Below are 22,388 nucleotides of genomic sequence, written 5' to 3'. Positions count from 1 at the left end.
TCATTGTGAATTTGATTTGTATTTCCCCGATGATGAGTGACGAGCATCTTTCATGTGTCTGTTGGCCATCTGGATCTCTTCTTTGGAAAAGTGTCTATTCATGTCTTTTGTCTATTTTGTCACTGGGTTATCTAGTTTTTTTGGGTGTTGAGTTTGATAAGTTCTTTATAGATTTTGGATACTAACCCTTTATCTGATATGTCATTTGCAAATCTCTTCTCCCATTCTGTCGATTGCATTTTAGTTTTACTGATTATTTCCTTTGCTGTGCAGAAGCTTTTCATTTTGATGAGGTCCCATTAGTTCATTTTTGCTTCTGTTTCCCTTGCCTCCCTCCAGAGACATATTGAGTAAGTTGCTGCGGCCGAGGCCAAAGAAGTTCTTACCTGCTTTCTCCTGCAGGATTTTGATGGCTTCCTGTCTTACATTTAGATCTTTCATCTTTTTTGAGCTTCTCTTTGTGTCTGGTGTAAGAAAGTGGTCCAGGTTCATTTTTCTGCATGTTGCTCTCCAGTTTTCCCAGCACCACTTGCTGAAGAGACTGTCTGAATGTTCTTTCCTGCTTTGTCAAAGATATGTTGGCCATATGTTTGTGGGTCCATTACTGGGTTCTCTATTCTGTTCCATTGGTCCGAGTGTCTATTCTTGTGCCAGTACCATACTGTCTTGATGATTACAGCTTTGTAATACAGCTTGAAGTCCAGGATTGTGATGCCTCCTACTTTTTTTTTTTTTTTCAAGATTGCTTTGACTATTCGGGGTCTTTTCTGGTTCTCTACAAATTTTAGGATTGTTTGTTCTACCTCTGTGGAGAATGCTGGTGTTATTTTGATAGGGATTGCATTGAATATGTAGATTGATTTGGGTAATATCAACATTTTAACAATATTTGTTCTTTCTATCCAGGAGCATGGAATATTTTTCCATTTTTGTGTATCTTTTTCAATTTCTTTCATAAGCTTTCTATAGTTTTCAGTGTGTAAATTTTTCACCACTTTGGTCATGTTTATTCCTAGGTATTATATGGTTTATGGTGCAATTGTAAATGGGATCGATTCCTTGATTTCTCTTTCTGTTGCTTCACTGTTGGTGTACAGGGATGCACCATTTTCTGTACAATGATTTTGTATCTTGTCACTTTGCCGAATTCCAGTTTTTTGGTAGAATCTTTTGGGTTTTCCATATAGCGAATCATGTCTTCTGCAAAGAGTGAAAATTTGACCTCCTGGCCGATTTGGATGCCTTTTATTTCTTTGTGTTGTCTCATTGCTGAGGCTAAGTCTTCCAATGCTATGTTGAATAACAGTGGCAAGAGTGGACAGCCTTGTCTTGTTCTTGACCTTAGGGGGAAAGCTCTCAGTTTTTCCCCATTGAGGATGACATTAGCAGTGGGTCTTTTACATATGGCTTTTATGATCTTGAGGTATGATCTTTCTATCACTACTTTCTTGAGGGTTTTTATCACAAAAGGATGCTATATTTTGTGAAATGCTTTCTCTGAATCTATTGAGAGGACCATGTGATTCTTGTCCTTTCTTTTATTGATGTGATGAATGATTGATTGTTTTGCAAATATTGAACCAGCCCTGCATCCCAGGTATAAGTTCCACTTAGTCGTGGTGAATAATTTTCTTAATGTATTGTTGGATCCAGTTGGCTAGTATCTTGTTGAGGATTTTTGCATCCATGTTCATCAGGGAAATTGGCCTATAGTTCTCCTTTTTAGTGGGGTCTTTGTCTGGTTTTGGAATCAAGGTAACGCTGGCTTCATAGACAGAGTTTGGAAGTTTTCCTCCCTTTTTATTTCTTGGAACAGCTTCAAGAGAATAGGTGTTAACTCTTCTTTAAATGTTTGGTAGAATTCTCCTGGAAAGCCATCTGGCCCTGGACTCTTGATCTTTGGAAGATATTTTTATTACTAATTCGATTTCTTTACTGGTTATGGGTCTGTTCAAATTTTCTATTTCTTCCTGTTTCAGTTTTGGTAGTTTATATGTTTCTTGGAATTTGTCCATTTCTTCCAGATTGCCCATTTAACTGGCGTATAAGTGCTCATAACATTCTCTTTTTATTGCTTTTATTTATTTTAATTTTTTAATGTTTCATTTATTTCTGAGAGAGACAGCATGAAGGGGAGGGTCAGAGAGAGAGGGTGACACAGAATCTGAAACACGCTCCAGACTCTGAGCTAGCTGTCAGCACAGAGCCCGATGCGGGGCATAAACCCACGAACCGTGAGATCGTGACCTGAGCTGAAGTTGGACGTTTAACTGACTGAGCCACCCAGGTACCACTTATTGTTTTTATTTCTGCTATGTTGGTTGTGGTCTCTCCTCTTTCATTCTTGATTTTATTTATTGGGTTCCTTTCCTTTTTTTTGATCAAACTTGCTAGGGGTTTATTAACTCTGTTAATTCTCTTAAAGAACCAGCTTCTAGTTTCATTGATCTTTTCTAGTTTTTTTTTGTTTTTGTGTTGTTTGTTTTGTCTTTGTTTTGATAGCATTGATTTCTGCTTTAATGTTTATTGTTTCCTGTCTTCTGCTGGTTTGGGGTTTTATTTGCTGTTCTCTTTTCAGTTCTTTGAGGTGTAAGGTTAGGTTGTGTATCTGATACCTTTCTTCTTTCTTTAGGAAGGTCAGGATTGCTATATACTTCCCTCTTATTGACCGCCTTTGCTGCATCGCAGAGGTTTTGGGCTGTAATGTTATCATTTTCATTGGCTTCCATGTACTTTTTCACTTCCTCTTTAACTTCTTGGTTAGCCCATTCTTTAGTAGGATGTTCTTTAGTCTCCAAGTATTTGTTACCTTTCCAAATTTTTCTTGTGGTTGATTTCAGGTTTCATAGTGTTGTGGTCTGAAAATATATATGGTATGATCTTGACCTTTTTGTACTTGTTGAGGGCTGATTTGTGTCCCATTATGTGATCTATTCTGGAGAACATTCCATGTGCACTAGAGAAGAATGTATATTCTGCTGTTTTAAGATGAAGTGTTCTGAATATATCTGTTAAGTCAATCTGCTTCAGTGTGTCATTCAAAGCCATTGTTTCTTTGTTGATTTTCTGTTTAGATGATCTGTCCATTGCTGTAAGTGGGGTGTAGAAGTCTCCCTACTATTGTGGTATTATTATCAATGAGTTTCTTTATGTTTGTGATGAATGGGTTTATATATTTGGGAGCACCACATTTGGAGCATAAATATTTACAATTGTTAGGTCTTAGTGGATAGACCCCTTAAGTATGGTAAAATGCCCTTCATCTCTTGTTACAGTATTTATTTTAAAATCTAGATTGTCTGATATAAGTATGGTAACTCTGGCTTTGTTTTGTTGACTATTAGCATGATAGATGGTTCTCCATCGCCTTTCTATCTGAAGGTGTTTTTAGGTCTCAAGTGGGTCTCTAGTAAACAGCATATAGACGGATCTTGTTTTCTTATCCATTCTGCTACCTTAGGTCTTTTGATTAGAGCATTTAGTCCATTAACGCTTAGAGTGAATACGGAAAGATATGGGTTTATTGCCGTTACATTTCTTATAGAGTTGGTGTTTCTAGTGGTGTTCTCTGCTCCTTTCTAGTCTTTGTTGTACTTGATCTTTTTTTCTTTCTTTCTATCTTTTCTCTCCTCAGTGAGTCCCCCTTGAAATTTGTAGCAGGGCTGGTTTAGTGGTCAGGAACTCCTTTAATTTTTGTTTGTCTGAGAAATTTTTATGTCTCCTTCTATTTTGAATGACAGCCTTGCTTGATAAAGAATTCTTGGCTGCATATATTTCCAATTCAGCACATTGAATATTTCCTGTCACTCGTTTCTGGTCTGCCAAGTTTCTATGGACAGGTCGCTGCAAACCTGATCTGTTTTCCTTTGTAGGTTAAGGACTTTTTTTCCCTTGCTCCTTTCATGATTCTTTCCTTGACTGAGTATTTTGTGAATTTGGCTATGATATGCTTTGTTGGTGGTCAGTTTTTGTTGAATCCTGTGTGAGTCCCCTGTGTTTCCTGGATTTTGATGTCTGTGCCTTTCCTCAGGTTAGGGAAGTTTTCTGCTATGATTTTTTCACATAACCCTTCTACCTCTTTTTTTCCCTCTCTTCATCTTCTGGGACCCCTATAATTCTGATGTTCTTTTTTAATAAGTTATTCATTTCTCTACTTCTTAAATCATGCTTTTTGCTTTAGTCTCCCTCTTTTTTCTGCTTCATTATTCTCCACAATTTGGCCTCTATATTGCTGATTCACTGCTCTGCCTCATCCTTCTTTGCCGCTGTGGCATCCATTTGAGATTGTGGCTCAGTTATAGCATGTTTTATTTCATCCTGGCTAGCTCTTACTTGTTTTATCTCTGTAAAGAGGGATTCTAATCTATTTTTGACCCCAGCTAGTATTCTTATCATCATTCTAAATTCTGGTTCAGACACTTGCTTGTATCTGTGTTGGTTAAGGCCCAGGCTGTCATTTCTCCCTGCTTTTTCTTTTGGAGTGAATTCCTTCATTTTGCCATTTTAAAGAAAGACAAAGAATTAAGAAGGCAACAAAATTAAAATAGAAAAATTAAAAATAACACACACACACTAAGTCAAATAAATGTTACTAGATCCTAGGTGTGTTTTGGTCTGGTTATTGAAAGTAGTCTGACTGATTAGAGAAAAAAGGGGAAAAAAAAGAAAAAGGGACAAAAGGAAAACATTTGAATATTTGAGAAAATGAATATAATGCAATAGAATAAGTTGAAATGATAGAAGTAAAATAGAATTGGAAAAATTTACAGAAAGTAAAACATTTAGTAGAAAAAATAAAGAAAAATATTTTAGATAAAAATTGAAAATAAAAATAATTTTGTCTCTCTGTATTCAAGTAAAAGAAAAGGAACAAAAAAGAAAGAAAAAAAAGAAAATTGCAATAGATCGGCCAGTGAACAGCCTGAAATATGATTGTAATGGCATCGTTTTCCCCTAGAAGTCACACTATAAAGCATTTTGTACATAGTCCATAAACAAAGCAGGTGGAGAGATTTGTGTTCCGGAAAAGGGAGGTTGGCCCAGGTGGGCGGGGCCTAGTGTAATGCCTCCCTTCTCCACTAGTGGCGCTGCTTAGTTTACTGGGGTAGATTGCTGTGGGGCTTGCAGGCGTGTATGCGCATGCGCGCCGGAGGGATGAAAATGGCGTCACCCAGCTACCCAGACTCTAGTATTGCAACTCTGTGCTCTCCGTGACCAGCATTTGCACACCCTTCCTTTGTATCCAGCAGCCATCCACTTCCCGCCTACGCTGTCCGTGACCAAGCGGGCAGTTGCCAGGTGACATCTGCCTCCTGAGTTTCATCTCAGCCGCAGCTGTGTTTCCCGACCCCTCATTTCTGAGGGACTGTGGCTTTGACCTGCTCAGCTCCTGCGGCCGAGTCCCACCGAGCCGTGGCCGGGTGTGGCCGCACCAGGAGCTTTCTCGGGACTGTGCTGCGGCCGGTGCCAGCCCGCCCCGGAGGAAGTCCACGCGATTGTGTAGCAGCAGCGTTTCAGGGATTACGGAAAATCACAACGCACACCTGGCGCCAGGCTTCGCCTTAACAACCTTGTTCCCGCACCCGTGAGTGTGGCTGCTCTCTGGGGTCTGCTGGGACCGAGTGGCCACACAGCCTCTACCGAATGTCCTTCAGCAGGGAACGCTCCTTCCGGCCCCCACCGTGCTAGGGGGGGTTGGCCCTTCCCACCGGAGCACCGCCAGGTAACAAGCTGTGAAGCTCGCAAACAAGCTGCTGCGTTTCAGGCTCTGTTCTCCCTGTTTGTAGAATTTTCAAGGAATTTAAACCCTCTCTTTTCTCCCTGTTTAGTTCAGTCCCTGCGGCTGTTTCCACTTTCCCTCTTTCTCTCCAGTTGCGTTTGGTGCCTGTCCCGTTAACCTCCCCCCCCCCCCTGCCCCCGGCCGTCGCGGCTTCTCTCTCCCCCAGTTCAGCTCTCCGCGCCGCCCACCTGCTGAGTTCTGTGGTTCAGGCTGTGTTGTGAATCCTCAAATCAGTTTTATAGGTGTGCAGGATGGTTTAGCGTTGATCTGTCTGGGCTGCATTTCAGGGGTGAGAGATGTATAAAATTTCCATGCTGTTTCCCATCTCGGCGCCTCCCCTAGATTGTTGGTTTTGGTGTCTGTTTTTTAGGCAACCTCCAAAAAGTCTGCCCAAGTAACTAGTAAATTGGTTTCTTTGTACTCTTTCTTATAATACTTCTTACTTCAGGTCACAAAGGAACTTAAGTTAAAGAATTCTTAGAGAATCGGTTTAATGAGATACTCATCAATTCTCTTAAGGTCAGATCCAAGAAATCCAGGAATTAAGTTCCCTGCCTGGAGGTGAGAGGAAGCATGTGGGAAGAGAATGATATATGCCTGCCCTCTCAGGGTCAGGAAACCAGTCATCCAGGAGTTCTCTCTCTTTAAAAAAAAATGTTCATTTTTGAGAGACAGAGTGTAAGTGGGTGAGGGTCAGAGAGAGAGGGAGACACAGAACCTGAAGCAGGCTCCAGGCTCTGAGCTGTCAGCACAGAGCCCGATGCGGGGCTAGAACTCACTGTGCGATCATGACCTGAGCTGAAGTCTGAGGCTTAACCGACTGAGCCACCCAGGCGTCCCCAGGAGTTCTTTCTTTGAGCTGTGTTCCATAAGGATTTGAATTGTCTTGGGGATGAAATGACAGTACATATTTGGCTAATGAGGAGCTTTGGAAATTGAGCCCCCAGGGCCACAGAAACGGTAGAATCTACCTGTGACCATTGCCTTCAAAGACCTGCTCAGGTCAGGAAACAAGCACATCTGGGCCTCCTTCTGAGATGATCCCTCTTGCCCATGAGCCCAATTGTCTGACTTGGTCCATCTGCCCTTCCTGCGGACAGATTTCCCATCTCATCCTTCAGTATCTAGAAGAGGGGTGAATTACTCATTGATGACTCCAAGGTAATCTGATGTGTACTAATAAATTCTGTGAGAAATTGAACAGTTATTTAAAATCAGCCCGTCTGGAGGACATCTAAGAGGTAACAGAAAGATTAAGGATGAAGTAAGATTAGGTTATACTGAATTTGCAATCAACCTTCCTTTCTGGCTCCTACTTTGCCTTTTAAATTCCAGGGACTCTTACCACCTGAGCATGAATTAGCCCCTTCAGAAATTGGACAGATAATTCTATAGTTCTCTGGTTTCCCTCATTTTTTTCCCTTTTCTTTCCATTTTGGCCGTGAGTAGAACTGGGATGGGTGAGTATGACTTCTCAATTTTCCCATATCTGGTTTCATATTTTATCCTTCGTGGAGAACTCAAGTCTTGTCCTTGACTGTTAACTGTGAGGACCTTGGGAGAGGTGGTTGAGACACATTAGTCTACCTTTCCAGTCTTTCTTTGAAATCCCCTGCAAAAAAATATGGAATATTTTAAACCTTCAGAACAGCACAGGGAGTATTAAAATAACAGTCACTCAACCACTTTCCAGAATTAATGCTGGCATTTTGGCCATATGAACTTAAGACTTTTTAAAATAATAAAGTATTATACGTACACATGAGGTCCTATTATTATATTATATTTTAAACTGAGTTTTAGATCCAAGTACCACACAGAAAGACCTTTCTTTGCCCTCAGACAGGGATAACTATATCATTATGGACAAATACTCTTTATTATTTATTTCCCTCCTTCCCTCCTAGAAGTTACCACTCTGAAATTTGGTGGATATTTGCTATGTGTAGTTTACCACTATTAGTATATGTGAATGTGTCCCATAAATTCTTCTTTACTATAGGAAAACATTGTAATGAACCCAAATGCCCATTGATGTGAGAATGTATGTTAAAATGAATAAACCTGATCTGCTTGCATCTGTTTTGATAAATATAGAAAAGACCATGGTTAAGCCAAAAAAAAAAAAAAAAAGTTGCTAAGTTGAATAGTATGATACTATGTATAACAACAGATAGGAGCATGTAACATGGAAAGTAACCTAAGCATAAAATGCTTGTGGATACATCATTACTCATATGAAATACTCCAGGGGAATGATATAGGCAAGAGTTCAGGATCCGGTTAAACCCTGGGGAGGGGAGGTCATTGTAGAGATTGTGTAGAAATATGCAGGTGCTTCGAGGAGACTGGCATTGTTTTATTAACAAAGAACACTGGGGTTGTCTTTGTCGCTCAGTCAGTTAAGTGTCTGACTCTTGATTTAATCAGGTCATGATCTCATGGTTCATGGGATCCTTGCTGACAGTGTGGAGCCTGATTGGGATTCTCTCTCTCCTTCTCTCTCTGCCCCTCCCCTGCTCGTGTACATGCTCTCTCTCCCTCTCTCAAAATAAAATAATAATTTTTTTTAATGTTTATTTTTGAGAGACAGAGTGTGAGCAGAAGGACAGAGAGACAAGGAGACACAGAACCTGAAGCAGGCTCCAGGCTCTGAGGTGCCTGACGTGGGGCTCGAACTCACAAACCACGAGATCATAACCTGAGCTGAAGTTGGCCGCTTACCTGACTGAGCCACCCAGGCACCCCCAAAATAAAAGAACTTTAAACCTTAAAAAAGAAAAAGGAAAACTGGTGCAGGCGTGGCACAATGTCGAATTTGATCATGCTCGCTGGTGGACTTAAGCCTTTCATTTCAAAGCCTTTCACTTTGTCCTTATTGGGATACTTAAATAGAACATAAAACATGAAAATAAACAAGGGTTTATTTATATTTACATAAATTTCATCCTGCTATGGCTGTTATAGACTATTCTCCTTTAATTTCTTTAAACCATTTTTTAAAATATAATTCAAATTAGCTAACAGAGTGCAGTCTTGGTTTTAGGAGTAGAATTCAGTGATTCATCTCTTACATAGAACACCCAGTGCTTATCCCAATAAGTGCCCCCCTTAATTTTAATGCCCATCGCCATTTGACGCATCCCTCCCCCACCCCTTCAGCAAACCTCAAATTTGTTCTCTGTGTGTAAGAGTCTCTTATGGTTTGCTCTTCTCTCTTTTTATCTTTCTTCCATTCCCCTATGCTTATCTGTTGTGTTTCTTACATTCCACATATGAGTGAAATCACATGATATTTGTCTTATTTTTTAAAAATATTTATTTTGAGAGAAAAAGCATACACGCTTTGCAAAGCTTCAGAGGGGCAGAGAGAGAGAGAGAGAGAGAGAGAGAGAGAGAAAGAGAAACTCAAGCAGGCTGTCACCATGACCCTGGGATCATGACCCAAGCTGAACTGAAGAGTGGAACGCTCAACCAACTGAGCCACCCAGGGGCCTCTGCTTTAATAATTTTTTTATTTAATTTTATACAGCTAGCACTAATGTAAATACTTTGATTTTTCATATTTAAAATAACAAACATTTAAAAAATAAGTATGATATAGTATAAAATAATATGAAAATAACATGGTATACCATGACTATACCATGAATTTGTATGCATTCCTATAAAGCTGTTTATTTAGGTTATTTCTTTCCTCTATTTCCTTACACTGAGGGCTCCCAGTGGGGATCTGAGTACATCCTACTTCCAGCCTTGAGATTATGTTCTTGAGGTTTCCTCCCTCGTCTCTCACTCGGTCTTACTCTCAGCTTCCCTTCTGGAAGGGGAAGAAACATTCATTTTGGGGTAATGCTGAAAAACAGTTTATTGTTTTAACAAGTGATGAATGCAGGACTCAACATGCATCCTGTCTTTAAGAATGCAACCCTCAGGGGACCACCTATTTAATTAGGGAGAGTTACTCTTTATGGAAGTATTTTAGCCAATAAATGAAGAAAGGACTAGAATGTCAGCATTCTGTAGCTCCCAAAGGATTAGTGGATCCAGACAATAGTTATTTCAAGAAGTAAGACACCGTGTGTGTATGCATATTTTATATATCACATATATAAAATACATATACATATTTTAAAATGTTTGCACCCCCCCCAAAAAAAAATGGAGCCTAAATCTAATTAGGCTTCTAGACTAGAGGTAGGCAGACTTTTTCAGTAAAGAGCCAGATGGTAAATATTTTAGGTTTTGTAAGCCATATGGCCTCTGTCACAAGTACTCAGCTCAGATGTAGTGTATAAACTACCATGGATGAAGTATAAATGAATGTCTATGTTCCAGTAAACCTTTATTTACTGGATCTTGCCCATACGGCTGTATTTCCTCAAACTATATTCCAGAATACAGCCTCAATGATTTTATTCTACGATCATTTGCTTGAAGGAATCCCTTTTTAAAAAAAGATTTTCTAACGTTTTATTTATATCTGAGAGAGAGAAAGAGAGAGCAGGGCAGGATCACAGAGAGAGGGAGACACAGAATCTGAAACAGGCTCCAGGCTCTGAGCTAGCTGTCAGCACAGAGCCCGATGCAGGGCTCGAACGCACAAACCATGAGGTCATGACCTAAGCCGAAGTCGGACGCTTAACCAACTGAGCCACCCAGGCGTCCCTGCTTGAGGGCATCTTAACAGGATATTCAGTTCTCTTTTCTATTCATTAAGTATCTCTACTTGACAAAGAATTGATAGACTATAAGAACTTGGGACAGGATGTTGTGTGTTGGAAGGGGGAGTGTTGAGGGAAATACAAAGTAAGAAAGGGAGAGGAAGAGAGATAGGAGAGAGGGACGCAAGAGCAAAGATAGCCGTGTTTAAGAAAGTTTCTCTTGGGGCGCGTAGGTGGCTCAGTCATGACTTTGGCTCATGTCATGATCTTGTGGTTTATGAGTTTGAGCCCTGCATCAGGCTCTGTGCCGACAGCTCAGAACCTGGAGCCTCCCTCTCTGCCCATCCCCTGCTCACACTTTATCTCTCTGTCTCTCAAAAATGAATAAGCATTAAAAAATTAAAGGGGCTCCTGGGTGGCTCAGTTGGTTAAGCGTCTGACTTCGGCTCAGGTCACGATCTCACGGTTGGTGGGTTTGAGCCCCGCGTCAGGCTCTGTGCTGACAGCTCGGAGCCTGGAGACTGTTTTGGATTCTGTATCTCCCTGTCTCTGACCCTCCCCTGCTTACACTGTGTGTGTCTCTCTCTCAGAAATAAATAAAACATTAAAAATTTTTTTAATAAAAAAAATTCTCTTAAGTTTTGTTTTCGTTACCTCCATCTTTTCTATCAGACCCCTCAGCAACATGAAATCAGGAAACTCCTCAGCTATTACAGAATTCCTCCTCCTGGGACTGTCAGATGTGCCTGAGCATCAGCCCCTGCTATTCAGTCTCTTCCTATCCATGTACCTGGTCGCTGTGGTGGGGAACCTGCTCATCATCCTGGCCATTATGTATGACTCCCACCTCCACACCCCCATGTACTTCTTCCTCTCCAACCTGTCCGCTGTTGACATCTGTTTCACCTCCACTACCATCCCTAAGATGCTCATGAACATCCAGACACAGAGCAAGTCCATCAGTTACACAGGCTGCCTCACCCAAATCTGCTTTGTCCTGACTTTTGCTGGATTGGAAAATGGAATTCTGGTAATGATGGCCTTTGATCGATTTGTGGCCATCTGTCACCCGTTGAGGTACAAGATCATCATGAACCCCAAGCTCTGTGGGCTTCTGGTTCTGCTGTCGTTCCTTATTAGTGTTCTGGATGCCCTTCTCCACACTTTGATGGCACTGGGGCTGTCCTTCTGCACAGACCTGGAAATTCCCCACTTTTTCTGTGAATTAGCTCATATCCTCAAGCTTGCCTGTTCCGATATCCTCATCAATAACATCCTCGTATACTTAGTGACTGGCCTGTTGGGTGTTGTTCCTCTCTCTGGGATAATTATCTCTTACACTCGAATTGTCTCCTCTGTCCTGAAAATCCCATCAGCTGGTGGAAAGTATAAGGCATTTTCCACCTGTGGGTCACATGTAATAGTTGTTTCCTTGTTCTACGGGACAGGTTTTGGGGTGTACCTTAGTTCTGCAGCCACTCACTCCTCCCAGGAGAGTGCAATAGCGTCAGTGATGTACACCGTGGTCACCCCCATGATGAACCCCTTTATCTATAGTCTGAGGAACAAGGACATGATGGGGGCCTTGAAGAAACTCATTTCTAGAATATCAGCTTTCCATTAACGTGTCAGCTGCTTTGGGCTGACACACACTGCTGGCATCTGATAGAGAGAAAAAATGTGCGATCCAGAAAGCCTGACCAACAGTGAATATATGAAACCAGAGATCAAGTGGTGAAGGGTAAGAATTTTAGAATCAGACCAGCTGGGTTTGAATCCTACCTCCGCTGAATCATAGCCATGTGGCCTTTGACAATTTACTTCAACTCTCGAAACTCAGTTTCCTCATCTGTAAAATTGGTATGATTATATTAGTTTATATTTGGAGAGGGTTTGAGATACTTCAACTCAATCAGTGAAGATGCATGCCTTCGGCTGTAATAAGGCAAAATTCTCAACTCCAATCGGGTCAGATGATAAAAACAATTATCTTTCCTTACAAAAACCTCAGGGATAGTGTAGGCCGAGGCAGAGAGCCACAGGGCTGTATTTCACTCTGCCACGTGTTGGCTTTTGCCTACAGCTGCCTTCCTGGTGGTCTCTGATGGCTGCAACAGCACAGAGGTCCTTCAGACACAGAAATGAAAACCAACAGCCGCTCCTTGGGTTTCATTTCAACACAAACATAAGCCTTCCAAGGAGACATCCAGAAGGCATTGTTTTTATCATCCGCCCAAATTGAGATAAGTGTCTTTGTGTGTTGGTTTCCTATTGCCATTGTAACACCTCACCACAAGCTTAGCAGCTTCAAACAACACGGATGAATCCTGCTGCTGTCTGAAATCAGCTTCACTGAGCTAAAGTCAAAGTGTTAGGTTCCTTTTGAAAACTCGTTGGAGAAAAAGCTATCATTTAATAGGTACAGAGTTTCTGTTTGGGATGATAAAAATGTTCAGGAAATGGATAGGGGTAACAGTCACACAACATTGTGAATGTTCTTAATGGCATGGAATTGCTCACTTAAAATGGCTGAAATAGTAAATTTTATGCTATACATATATATTTTACTAAAACAAAGAACTCAAAAAAATTCATTCCAATGTACCAAAGCGTTAAACACAAGAATCAAAGAGATTAAATATTTCAGAAGACAATATAAAAAATATTTTTATTACCTCAGAGAAATTAAGCATTTCTTAAAAGAATAAGGACAATCCAAAAGGTAAAGACCGAGAAATTCAAGGACTTTAAAAAGGAGCCATTATGGGGCGCCTGGGTGGCTTAGTCGGTTGAGCATCTGACTTTCGCTTAGGTCATGATCTCGCAGTTGGTGGGTTCGAGCCCCGCGTCGGGCTCTGTGCTGACTGCCAGCTCAGAGCCTGGAGCCTGTTTCGGTCTGTGACTCCCTCTCTCTCTGACCCTCCCCTGCTCACGCTGTCTCTCTCTCTCTCTCCTAGAAATAAATTAAAAAAATTAAAAAAAAAATAAATAAAAAGGAGCCATTAAACAAGTGACTCATTAAATGACAATTCAGAATTTTTCTTTCAATATCACAAGAATAAAAAAGCAGGGCAAATAAACTTCCAGGGAAATATTTCCTGACGAGATCTCGCTCACCCTACCAATATCAACATGACTTTAGTAGCACAGACACAACTATTAATATATTCCAGCACAATAAAAAATCAATCTTTCTCTTCCCTACACTGGTAGCCACATCTACTTTCTGTCTTTATGAACTCACCTATTCTGGGCACCTTAAACTAAAATTATACAATATTTGTCCATTTTTTATCTGGCTAATTTCACTAATGTTTTCAGGGATCATCCATGTAGCACCTGTCAGAATTTCGTTCCTTCTTGTGGCTGATTTCTGTATGTATGGTTCACACCTACAATTACCAGGCTTCCTGATATCATTGATTACATAGAGATGCCACTGGTTCTATCTTAATTTTTTTTTTTAATGTTTATTCATTTTTGAGAGAGACAGACCGTGAGTCGGGGAGGGGCAGGGAGAGAGGGAGACACAGACTGTGAAGCAGGCTGCAGGCTCCCAGCTGTCAACACAGAGCCTGTGTGGGGCTGGAACTCACGAACTGCGAGTTCAGGACCTGAGCCGAAGTCGGACGTTTAACCGACCGAGCCACCCAGGTGCCCCCATTGGTTCTATTTTTTAAAAAAGGAATGCTGGAACTCAGCCAAGGTGGGCATGTCCACATTTGCAGGCTATGTGATATAGATGAAATCAGAAACAGGTAGAGAAATGAGCGGTGAATACTTGGACTCATAACATCCACCATCTGGTGTCAGCCATATTGAATTCCTCATTTCTGTTGTTTTAGTCTTAAAAGAATTTGCACTGCCTTGGGATCAGACTGACGATATAATTGTTTGGCTAATGAAGAGCTTTGGATATTGATCCTCCAGAGGCACAGAGACTACAAATTGTGACATCCTCACTCGACAGCCCTGCCCCAGTAAAGAAACAGCATACCTGTGTCTCGTCCCAACCAGGATCCCTCTTGCCCAGGAGCCTGATGCTTCACTTGGTCCCTTTCCTTTTCCTATGGCTAGAGCACCGGTCTGCATCATTCAACACCTAGCAGAGATGACCTGCATTATTCCACAGTAATGTCATCTAGGTAAATCGATGTCCCTTAGTTAATGTTTGGAAGTGAGGGCATGTATTTTACTACACCTTTATCCAGCAGAAACTTTGAAAAGAATACATACATAAAATGATTGGAATCAAGACATCTATTTGCCTCCTTCCTGTCTTCTATCTTGTTGACAGGTTCCCTTGTGTCTTTCCTCCAATCCCCAAATAGTTATTCTGCCAGCCCCCTTTTCTGTCTCTATGAGGAAAAAGACTATTTTCCTTCTCAGCAAGAACATGCTCATTTGCAAATAGGGTGATTGTTACCACCAAGAGGTAACTTTTCCTCTAAGTTTCAATTCTGGGTTTTTAACATACTTTTGCATTATCTCTGTTGCCAGGCTGTGAGGTCTCTGTGGAAGGAGGTGGAGATCCAGATAGACTTATCAATCTGATTACCTGTTTCTCCTAATAAACTTACCAAATGTTTTATATTTTATTTTACTTTTTTTTTTTTTTTTTTTACAAATAGTTTATTGTCAAGTTGGTTTCATATAACACCCAGTGCTCATCCCCACAAGTGCCCTCCTTCATGTCCATCTCCCCCCTCCCCTGCCACACCCATCAGTCCTCAGTTTGTTCTCAGCATTCAAGAGTCTCTCATGGTTTGCCTCCCTCCCTCTCCCCCACCATTTCCTCCCCTCTTCTCCCCCATGGTCCTCTGTTAAGTTCCTCCTAATCCTCCTATACGTGCAAACATATGGTATTTGTCCTTCTCTGCCTGACTTATTTCGCTCAGCAGAACACCCTCAAGGTCCATCCATGTTGCTACACATGGCCAGATGTCATTCTTTCTCATTGCCGTATTTTATTTTACTTTTTAACATTTATTCATTTTTGAGAGACCGAGCATGAGTGGGGAAGGGTCAGAGAGAGGGAGACACAGAATCCAAAGCAAGCTCCAGGCTCTGGGCTGTCAGCACAGAGCCTGATGTGGGGCTCGAACTCACGAACCATGAGATTATGACCTGAGCCAAAGTCAGATGCTTAACCAACTGAGCCACCCAGATGCCCCCAAATGTTTCAAATAATCAAAACAGAATGAGTAGTCTAATTTAAAAAATGACAACTCCTCAACCCTTTCCAGAATTAACGAATGTTGACTCACTGCTTTATTAACTTTAAATCTTTCTGCAAAATAATATGCATAGAGAAGGCATCTCTCCATTTAAGTCTTTTCTTTCCCAACATGGTGCTTGCACTTGGCGATATTCCTGCTTGCCTAGGAACCAACATTTCATTGCCTTCTTACCGCATCATTTCCATCAGGTTCATTAGCAATATGGAACTCAGAAATGAAACAGGCATTCTAGAATTTCTTCTCATGGAAGTGACAGAGAATCCAGATATGCAGTCCCTCGTCTTCAGCCTGTTCCTGTTCATATATCTGGTCACCATCCTGGGAAACCTGCTCATCATCCTGGCCGTCATCTTGGACTCCCACCTCCACACCCCCATGTACTTCTTCCTCTTCAACCTGTCTTTTGTTGACATCTGTTTCACCTCCACCACCATCCCAAAGATGATTGTGAATATCCAGACACAGAGCAAGTCCATCAGTTACACAGGCTGCCTCACCCAAACCTGCTTTGTCCTGGTTTTTGCAAGTTTGGACAGTTGTATTCTTTCAGTAATGGCCTATGATCGCTGTGTGACCATTTGTCATCCACTGAGGTACACAGTCATCATGAACCCCCATTTCTGTGGCCTTTTGATTCTTCTTTCTCTGTTTATTAGCATTGTGGATGCCCCAATGCACAGTCTGATGGTGTTGCCACTGACCTTCTGCACAGACCTCGAAATCCCTCTCTTCTGTGAAGTAGTTCAGGTCATCAAGCTTGCATGTTCTGACACCCTCATCAATAACATCCTGATATATTTTGCAGCTAGCGTATTTGCTGGTATCCCTGTATGTGGAATCATTTTCTCTTACACTCAGATAGTGTCTTCTGTTTTGAGGATGCTGTCAGCAGGAAAGTATAAAGCATTTTCCACATGTGGGTCTCACCTCTCAGTTGTGTCTTTGTTCTACGGGACAACTTTTAGAGTTTACATGAATTCTGCCCTTGCTGACTCTTCCAGAAATGCTGCAGTGCTTTCAGCGATGTACACTGTTGTCCCTCAAATGATGAACCCTTTCATTCACAGCCTGAGGAACAGGGACATGAAGGGAGCTTTGAGGAAGTTCATAAGTAGAACTACTCTTCCATGAGTGTGTCATCTGCATGGACTGGGGTTTCTAGAATGAGCCCAAGTGACAGAAATATTGGGTGAGCCATAATGTCTGATTCTTGCATCCCCAAGTTCTTGCAAATTGACTAGGTAACATCATGGGCAAGTTCATTTTAATTTTGGGTTGAAACTTAATATGTTCTTTGTATAGCTCTGTGGTGTTTCAAAAATAAGTTCTAATTCCTAAGCTTGGTGTTTTCGGTGGGTTCCTCACAAGCTGTCCCAAGTCAAGGGTTATATTGAAAAGTTAAAAGAGAAGTGAGAGAAGATGGATGGGTCAGGAAAAGGATCAAACAAGACTGTGTTTTATAGCAGAGATTTGATTCTGCCTAATTTCCTGGTTAGGGCCATGTGAATTGCACTCCAAGGACAAACCAATTGTGAGACAGGGGAAGAGCCATTCTTTCATACTCCAGTAATTCCTGAGACTTGTCACTGGTAAACTAGGTCAGCACAGGGTAACATCAACATTGACTATATTCATTTTATTGTCTGTAAAACTTATTATGTGATTATCTCAGTGGTTTGAAATTTTGGTTAGACCTTCGACCTTTGATCCTGGTCAGTGAGGAAGCCATCGTTTCTACTAAGAGAAAGTAATCCAGATTGTAAAATGCCAAAGTAATAAAGATATTTGTATTTTCCTGATGACGAGTGATATTGAGCAATTTTTCATATGTCTGTTAGCTATCTGGATGACTTCTTTGGAAAAATGTCTATTCATGTCTTCTATACATGAAAAGAATTTTAATTTAAATTCAAGTTAGTTAACATACAGTGTAGTATTGGTTTTAAGAGTAGACCCTAGTGATTCATCACTTACACGTATCACCCAGGACTCATCTCAACAAGTCCTCTTTGATGCCCATCCACCCATTTAGCCCATCCCCTAACCCAAGTCCCCTCCAGAAACCTTTAGTTTGTTCTCTGTATTTAAGTCTCTTATGGTTGCCTCCCTCTCTGTTTTTATCTTATTTTACTTTACCCTATGTTCATCTGTTGTGTTTCTTAAATTCCACATATGAGTGAAATCATGATATTTGTCTTTCTCTGAGTAACTTATTTCACCTAACATATTTTTTAATTGGATTATTTTTTTTAGTTTTATAGTGTTGAGTTTTATAAGTTCTTTACAAATTTGGATACTAACCCTTTATCAGATATGTCCTTTGTAAATATCTTCTCCTGTTCCATAGGTTGCCTTTTACTTTTATTGATTGTTTCCTTCACTGTGCAGGAGCTTTTTATTTTGACAAACTCCCAGTAGTTTATTTTTGCTCCTGTTTCCCTTGCCTCAGGAGACATATATAGAAAGAAGTCGCTAGCTACAGCCAGTGTCAAAGAGACTGTTACCTGTGTTTTCCTCTAGAATTTTTATGGTTTCAGGTCTCATATTCAGGTCTTTAATAATTTTGAATTTATTTTTGTTTATGGTGTAAGAAAGTGGTCTAGTTTCATTTCTTTTTGCATGTTGCCGTCCAGTTTTCCCAACACCATTTATTGGAGACTGTCTTTTTTCCATTGGATATTCTCTCCTGCCTTGACAAAGATTAATTCACCGTATCATTGTGGATTCATTTCTGGGTTTTCTATTTGTTCTATGGATCTGTGTATCTGTTTTTGTGCCAGTACTATACTGTTTTGATTACTACAGCTTTGTAATGTAACTTGAAGTATGGAGTTGTGATGCCGCTACCTTTGCTTTTCTTTCTTTTTTCAATTTTCAAATTTTAATTAAATCCAAGTTAGTTAACATATAGTGTCATATTGGTTTCAGGAGTGGAGTTTATTGATTCATCATTTACATATAACACCCAGTGCTCATCCTAACGAGTGCCCTCCTTAATGCCAATCACCCATCTAGTCCATTGCTGCATTCACCTCTCCTATAGCAACCTTCAGTTTGTTTTCTGTATTTAAGAGTCTCTTATCATTTGCCTCCTTGTTTTTATCTTATTTTCAAAATTCCTTTGGGTGTCTTTTGTGGTTCCATGCAAATTTTAGGATTATTTGTTCTACCTCTGTGAAAAAACTGCTGTTGATATATTGATAAGGATTACATTAAATGAATAGGTTGCTTTGATGAGTATAGACATTTAAACAATATTTGTTCTTCCAATCCATGAGCATGGAATGTCCTTCCATTTCTTTGTGTCCTCTTCAATTTCTTTCACAGGTACATTATAGTTATAAAAGTACAGGTCTTTCACCATTTTGGCTAGGTTTATTCCTAGGTATCTTATTGTTTTTAGTGCAAAAAAAATTGTAAGTGGGATCAGTTCCTTAATTTCTTTTTCTACTACTTCATTATTGCCACATAGAAATGCAACTGATTTCTGTACATTGTTTTTGTACACCTTGCTGAATTTGTTTATCAGTTCTAGCACTGTTTTATTGAAGTCTTTTGGGTTTTCTATGTAGAGCATTGTGTCATCTGCAAATAGTGAAAGTTACTTCTTTCTTGCTAATTTGGATACCTTTTATTTCTTTTTGTTGTCTGATTGCTGTGGCTAGGACTTCCACCATACACAAAAATAAACTCAAAATGGATTGAAGACCTAAATGAAGACCTAAACCCATAAAAGTCCTAGAGGAAAACACAGGCAGTAACTTCTTTGACAATGGCTGTAGCAACTTCTTTCTAGGTATGTCTCCTGAGGCATGGGAGACAAAGGCACAAATAAACTATTAAGACTTCATCAAAATAAAAAGGTTCCTCATAGCAGAGAAAACACCAGAATTAAAAGGCATCCTATAGAATGGGAGAAGATATTTGCAAATGACACATCTGCTAAAAGATTAGTATCCAAAATATGTAAGGAACTTATAAAACTCAACACCCAAGAACTAAATAATCCAAATAAAAATGAGCAGAAGACATGAAAAGGCATTTTCCCAAAGAACACATACAGATGGCCAGCAGACACCTGAAAAGATGCTCAATATCACTGACCATCAGGGAAATACAAGTCAAAACAACAATGAGATATCACCTCACACCTGTCACAATGGCTAATATCAGCAGTACAAGAAACAAGTGTTGGTGAGGATGTGGAGAAAGAGATGCTCTCTTGCACTGTTGGTGGTAATGCAAACTTGTGCAACTGTGGACAACAGTATGGAGGTTCTCAAAAAGTTAAAAATAGAACTACCATATGGTTCATCAAGTGTAATACTAGATATTTATCCAAAGAATACAAAAATACTAAGCCAAAGAGATTCATGCACCCCAATGTTTATAGCAGCACTATCTACGATAGTGAAATTATGGAAACAGCCCAAGTGTGCATTGATTGATGAATGGATAAAGAATACAATGGAATATTACTCAGTTGAAAAAGAATGAAACATTGCCATTTGCAACAATAGGAATGGAGCTAGAGAGTATTATGCTAAGAGAAAAAAGTCAGAGAAAAACAAACACCATATGATTTCACTCATATGTGGAGTTTAAGAAACAGAACAAATGAGCAAAGGGGAAAAACAGAGAGAGAGAGAGACCAAATAGAAACAGCTTCATTTATTTTATTTTACTTTTCTTCTTTTAAAAATTTAAATCCAAGTTAGTTAACATGTAGTGTAATAATGACTTCAGGAATAGAATTTAATGATTCATCTTTTACACGTAACACCCAGTGCTCATCCCAGCAAGTGCCCTCCATAATGCCCATTGCCCATCTAGCCCATCCCTCCACCCAACACCCCACCAGAAATCCTCAATTTGTTTTCTGTATTTAAGAGTCTTTTTTGGTTTTTCTCCCTCTCTGTTTTTATCTTATTTTTCCTTCCCCTATGTTGATCTGTTTGGAAGAAACAAACACTTAAGTATAGAGAAGAAACTGATAGTTACCAGTGGGGTGCTGGGTGGGTGGGGCTGGGTTAAACAAGTGATGAGGACTAAGGAGTGAACTTGCCATGGTGACCACTAGGTGATATATGGAATTATTGAATCACTGTATTGTGCACCTAACTCTAATATAGTACTGTATGTTAACTAACTGAAATTTAAATAAAAACTAAAAAAAAGGGGTGGGGAGGAGTCTTTTCAACAAATGGTCTTGGGAGAACTGGACAGCCACATGCAAAAGAATGAAATGGGACCACTTTCTACACCATACACAACTTTCATGATTTATAAATGTGCAATTTAATGCCAAAATTACATTCTCAGTATTGGGTAACCATTGCATCTGCTTTCACAGCTTTTCAGATTCAAACAAAATCTGTAGCCATTTAGCAACAACTCATTTAGCAACAACCAGCCCTTGACAACCTCTGGTCTACTTTCTGTCTCTTATGATTTCTCTTCCTAGATATTTCATATAAGACATGTCATAAAAAAATACATGTTCTTTTGCATCTGGCTTATTTCACTTAGCATAATGTGTTCAAGGTTTGTCCATGTTTTAGCATGTTTCAGAATGGCATTCCTTTTTTTGTTGCTATATTTTATTTTTAAATTTATATCCAAGTTAGGTAATATACGTGGCTTCAGGAGTAGATAAAGAAGATGTGATATATATATACACAGTACTCAGTGATGAAATGTAATAGTACTCAGTGATAAAAAAAATGAAATCTTGCCATTTGCAACAACATGGAAGGAACTAGAAGATGTTATGCTAAGTGAAATCAGTCAGAGAAAGACATGTATCACATGGTTTCACTCATATGGAGTTTGAGAAAACAGATAAACATAGGGGAAGAGAATGAAAAACAAGACAAAAACACAGAGGGAGTAAAACCATAAGAGACTCTGAAATATGGAGAACAAACTGAGGGTTTCAGGAGGGGAGTTGGGTGGGAGGATGGATTAAATGGGTGATGGGCCTTAAAGAGGGCACTTGTTGGGGTGAGCACTGGGTGTCTTACATAACAGATGAATCACTGGGTTCTATTCCCGAAGCCATCACAACACAGTATGTTAAATAACTTGAATTTAAATTTAAAAATCTTATTTAAATAAGATACATAAAATATAGCATAAAATATATAATGTGGTAAGATATATTAAACAACATATAAAATATATATGAACTTGCACGCTGTATTCTTACATCCCAAATAGGTATCAAAATTCTTGATATCATTGATTAGAGAGCAATGTATTTGTCCATAACTAAGACAAGAAGACACTTATCCAATTAGAGAAGGATGGTGTGTCATTTACCAAGAATTTGAAATGGAGATGAGCAGACACAGGTGGAGAATATTACGTGGTGTACATCTGGACTCACAGGGTCAGGGAATTCCTTCCTTCCAGAGTCTTGGTCTTGAAGGATTTTCACCACCCTGGGATCTCAGTGACAATAAAATCATTTGACTAATGAGGAGCTTTGGAAATTGAACCTCTAGGGATACAGTCTGCACTCTGCCTTTGAGCACTTATTTCAGCAATCCTTCTTATGAGAAGTAGTGGCATACCTGAGCCTCCTCCCATAGATGATGCATGTTGCTCGGGAGCTTAAGTCTCATTCAGCCCCTCTGCCCATTGTGAGTACAAATCTCCCAGATGGTGCATTCGGGGATAACGTCAATCATTATTCCACTGCGA

General features: G+C 40.0%; 2 protein-coding genes across 2 annotated transcripts; both read left to right on the top strand.

Annotated features, from left to right (window-relative positions):
- Nucleotides 1-11,128: 11,128 nt before the first annotated feature.
- LOC120244856 (olfactory receptor 7G3-like) lies at nucleotides 11,129-12,067 on the top strand. The gene has a single exon (XM_039251604.1). The coding sequence runs from the start codon at nucleotides 11,129-11,131 to the stop codon at nucleotides 12,065-12,067; it is 939 nt and encodes a 312-aa protein (XP_039107535.1).
- Nucleotides 12,068-15,869: 3,802 nt separating this feature from the next.
- Nucleotides 15,870-16,814, top strand: LOC120244842 (olfactory receptor 7G1-like). Its single transcript, XM_039251583.1, has one exon. The coding sequence runs from the start codon at nucleotides 15,885-15,887 to the stop codon at nucleotides 16,812-16,814; it is 930 nt and encodes a 309-aa protein (XP_039107514.1). The 5' UTR covers nucleotides 15,870-15,884.
- The last annotated feature ends 5,574 nt before the right edge of the window (nucleotides 16,815-22,388 follow it).

The sequence above is a fragment of the Hyaena hyaena genome, unplaced genomic scaffold, assembly GCF_003009895.1.
Source record: "Hyaena hyaena isolate Hyena2069 unplaced genomic scaffold, ASM300989v1 scaffold_396, whole genome shotgun sequence".
In the NCBI taxonomy this organism is placed as follows: domain Eukaryota; kingdom Metazoa; phylum Chordata; class Mammalia; order Carnivora; family Hyaenidae; genus Hyaena; species Hyaena hyaena.
This window is presented reverse-complemented; position numbering and strand designations above follow the sequence as displayed.

Bases quoted from the DNA above. Each gene is read 5' to 3' on its own strand.
- LOC120244856 (XM_039251604.1), top strand. From the start codon at position 11,129: ATGAAATCAGGAAACTCCTCAGCTATTACAGAATTCCTCCTCCTGGGA.
- LOC120244842 (XM_039251583.1), top strand. From the start codon at position 15,885: ATGGAACTCAGAAATGAAACAGGCATTCTAGAATTTCTTCTCATGGAA.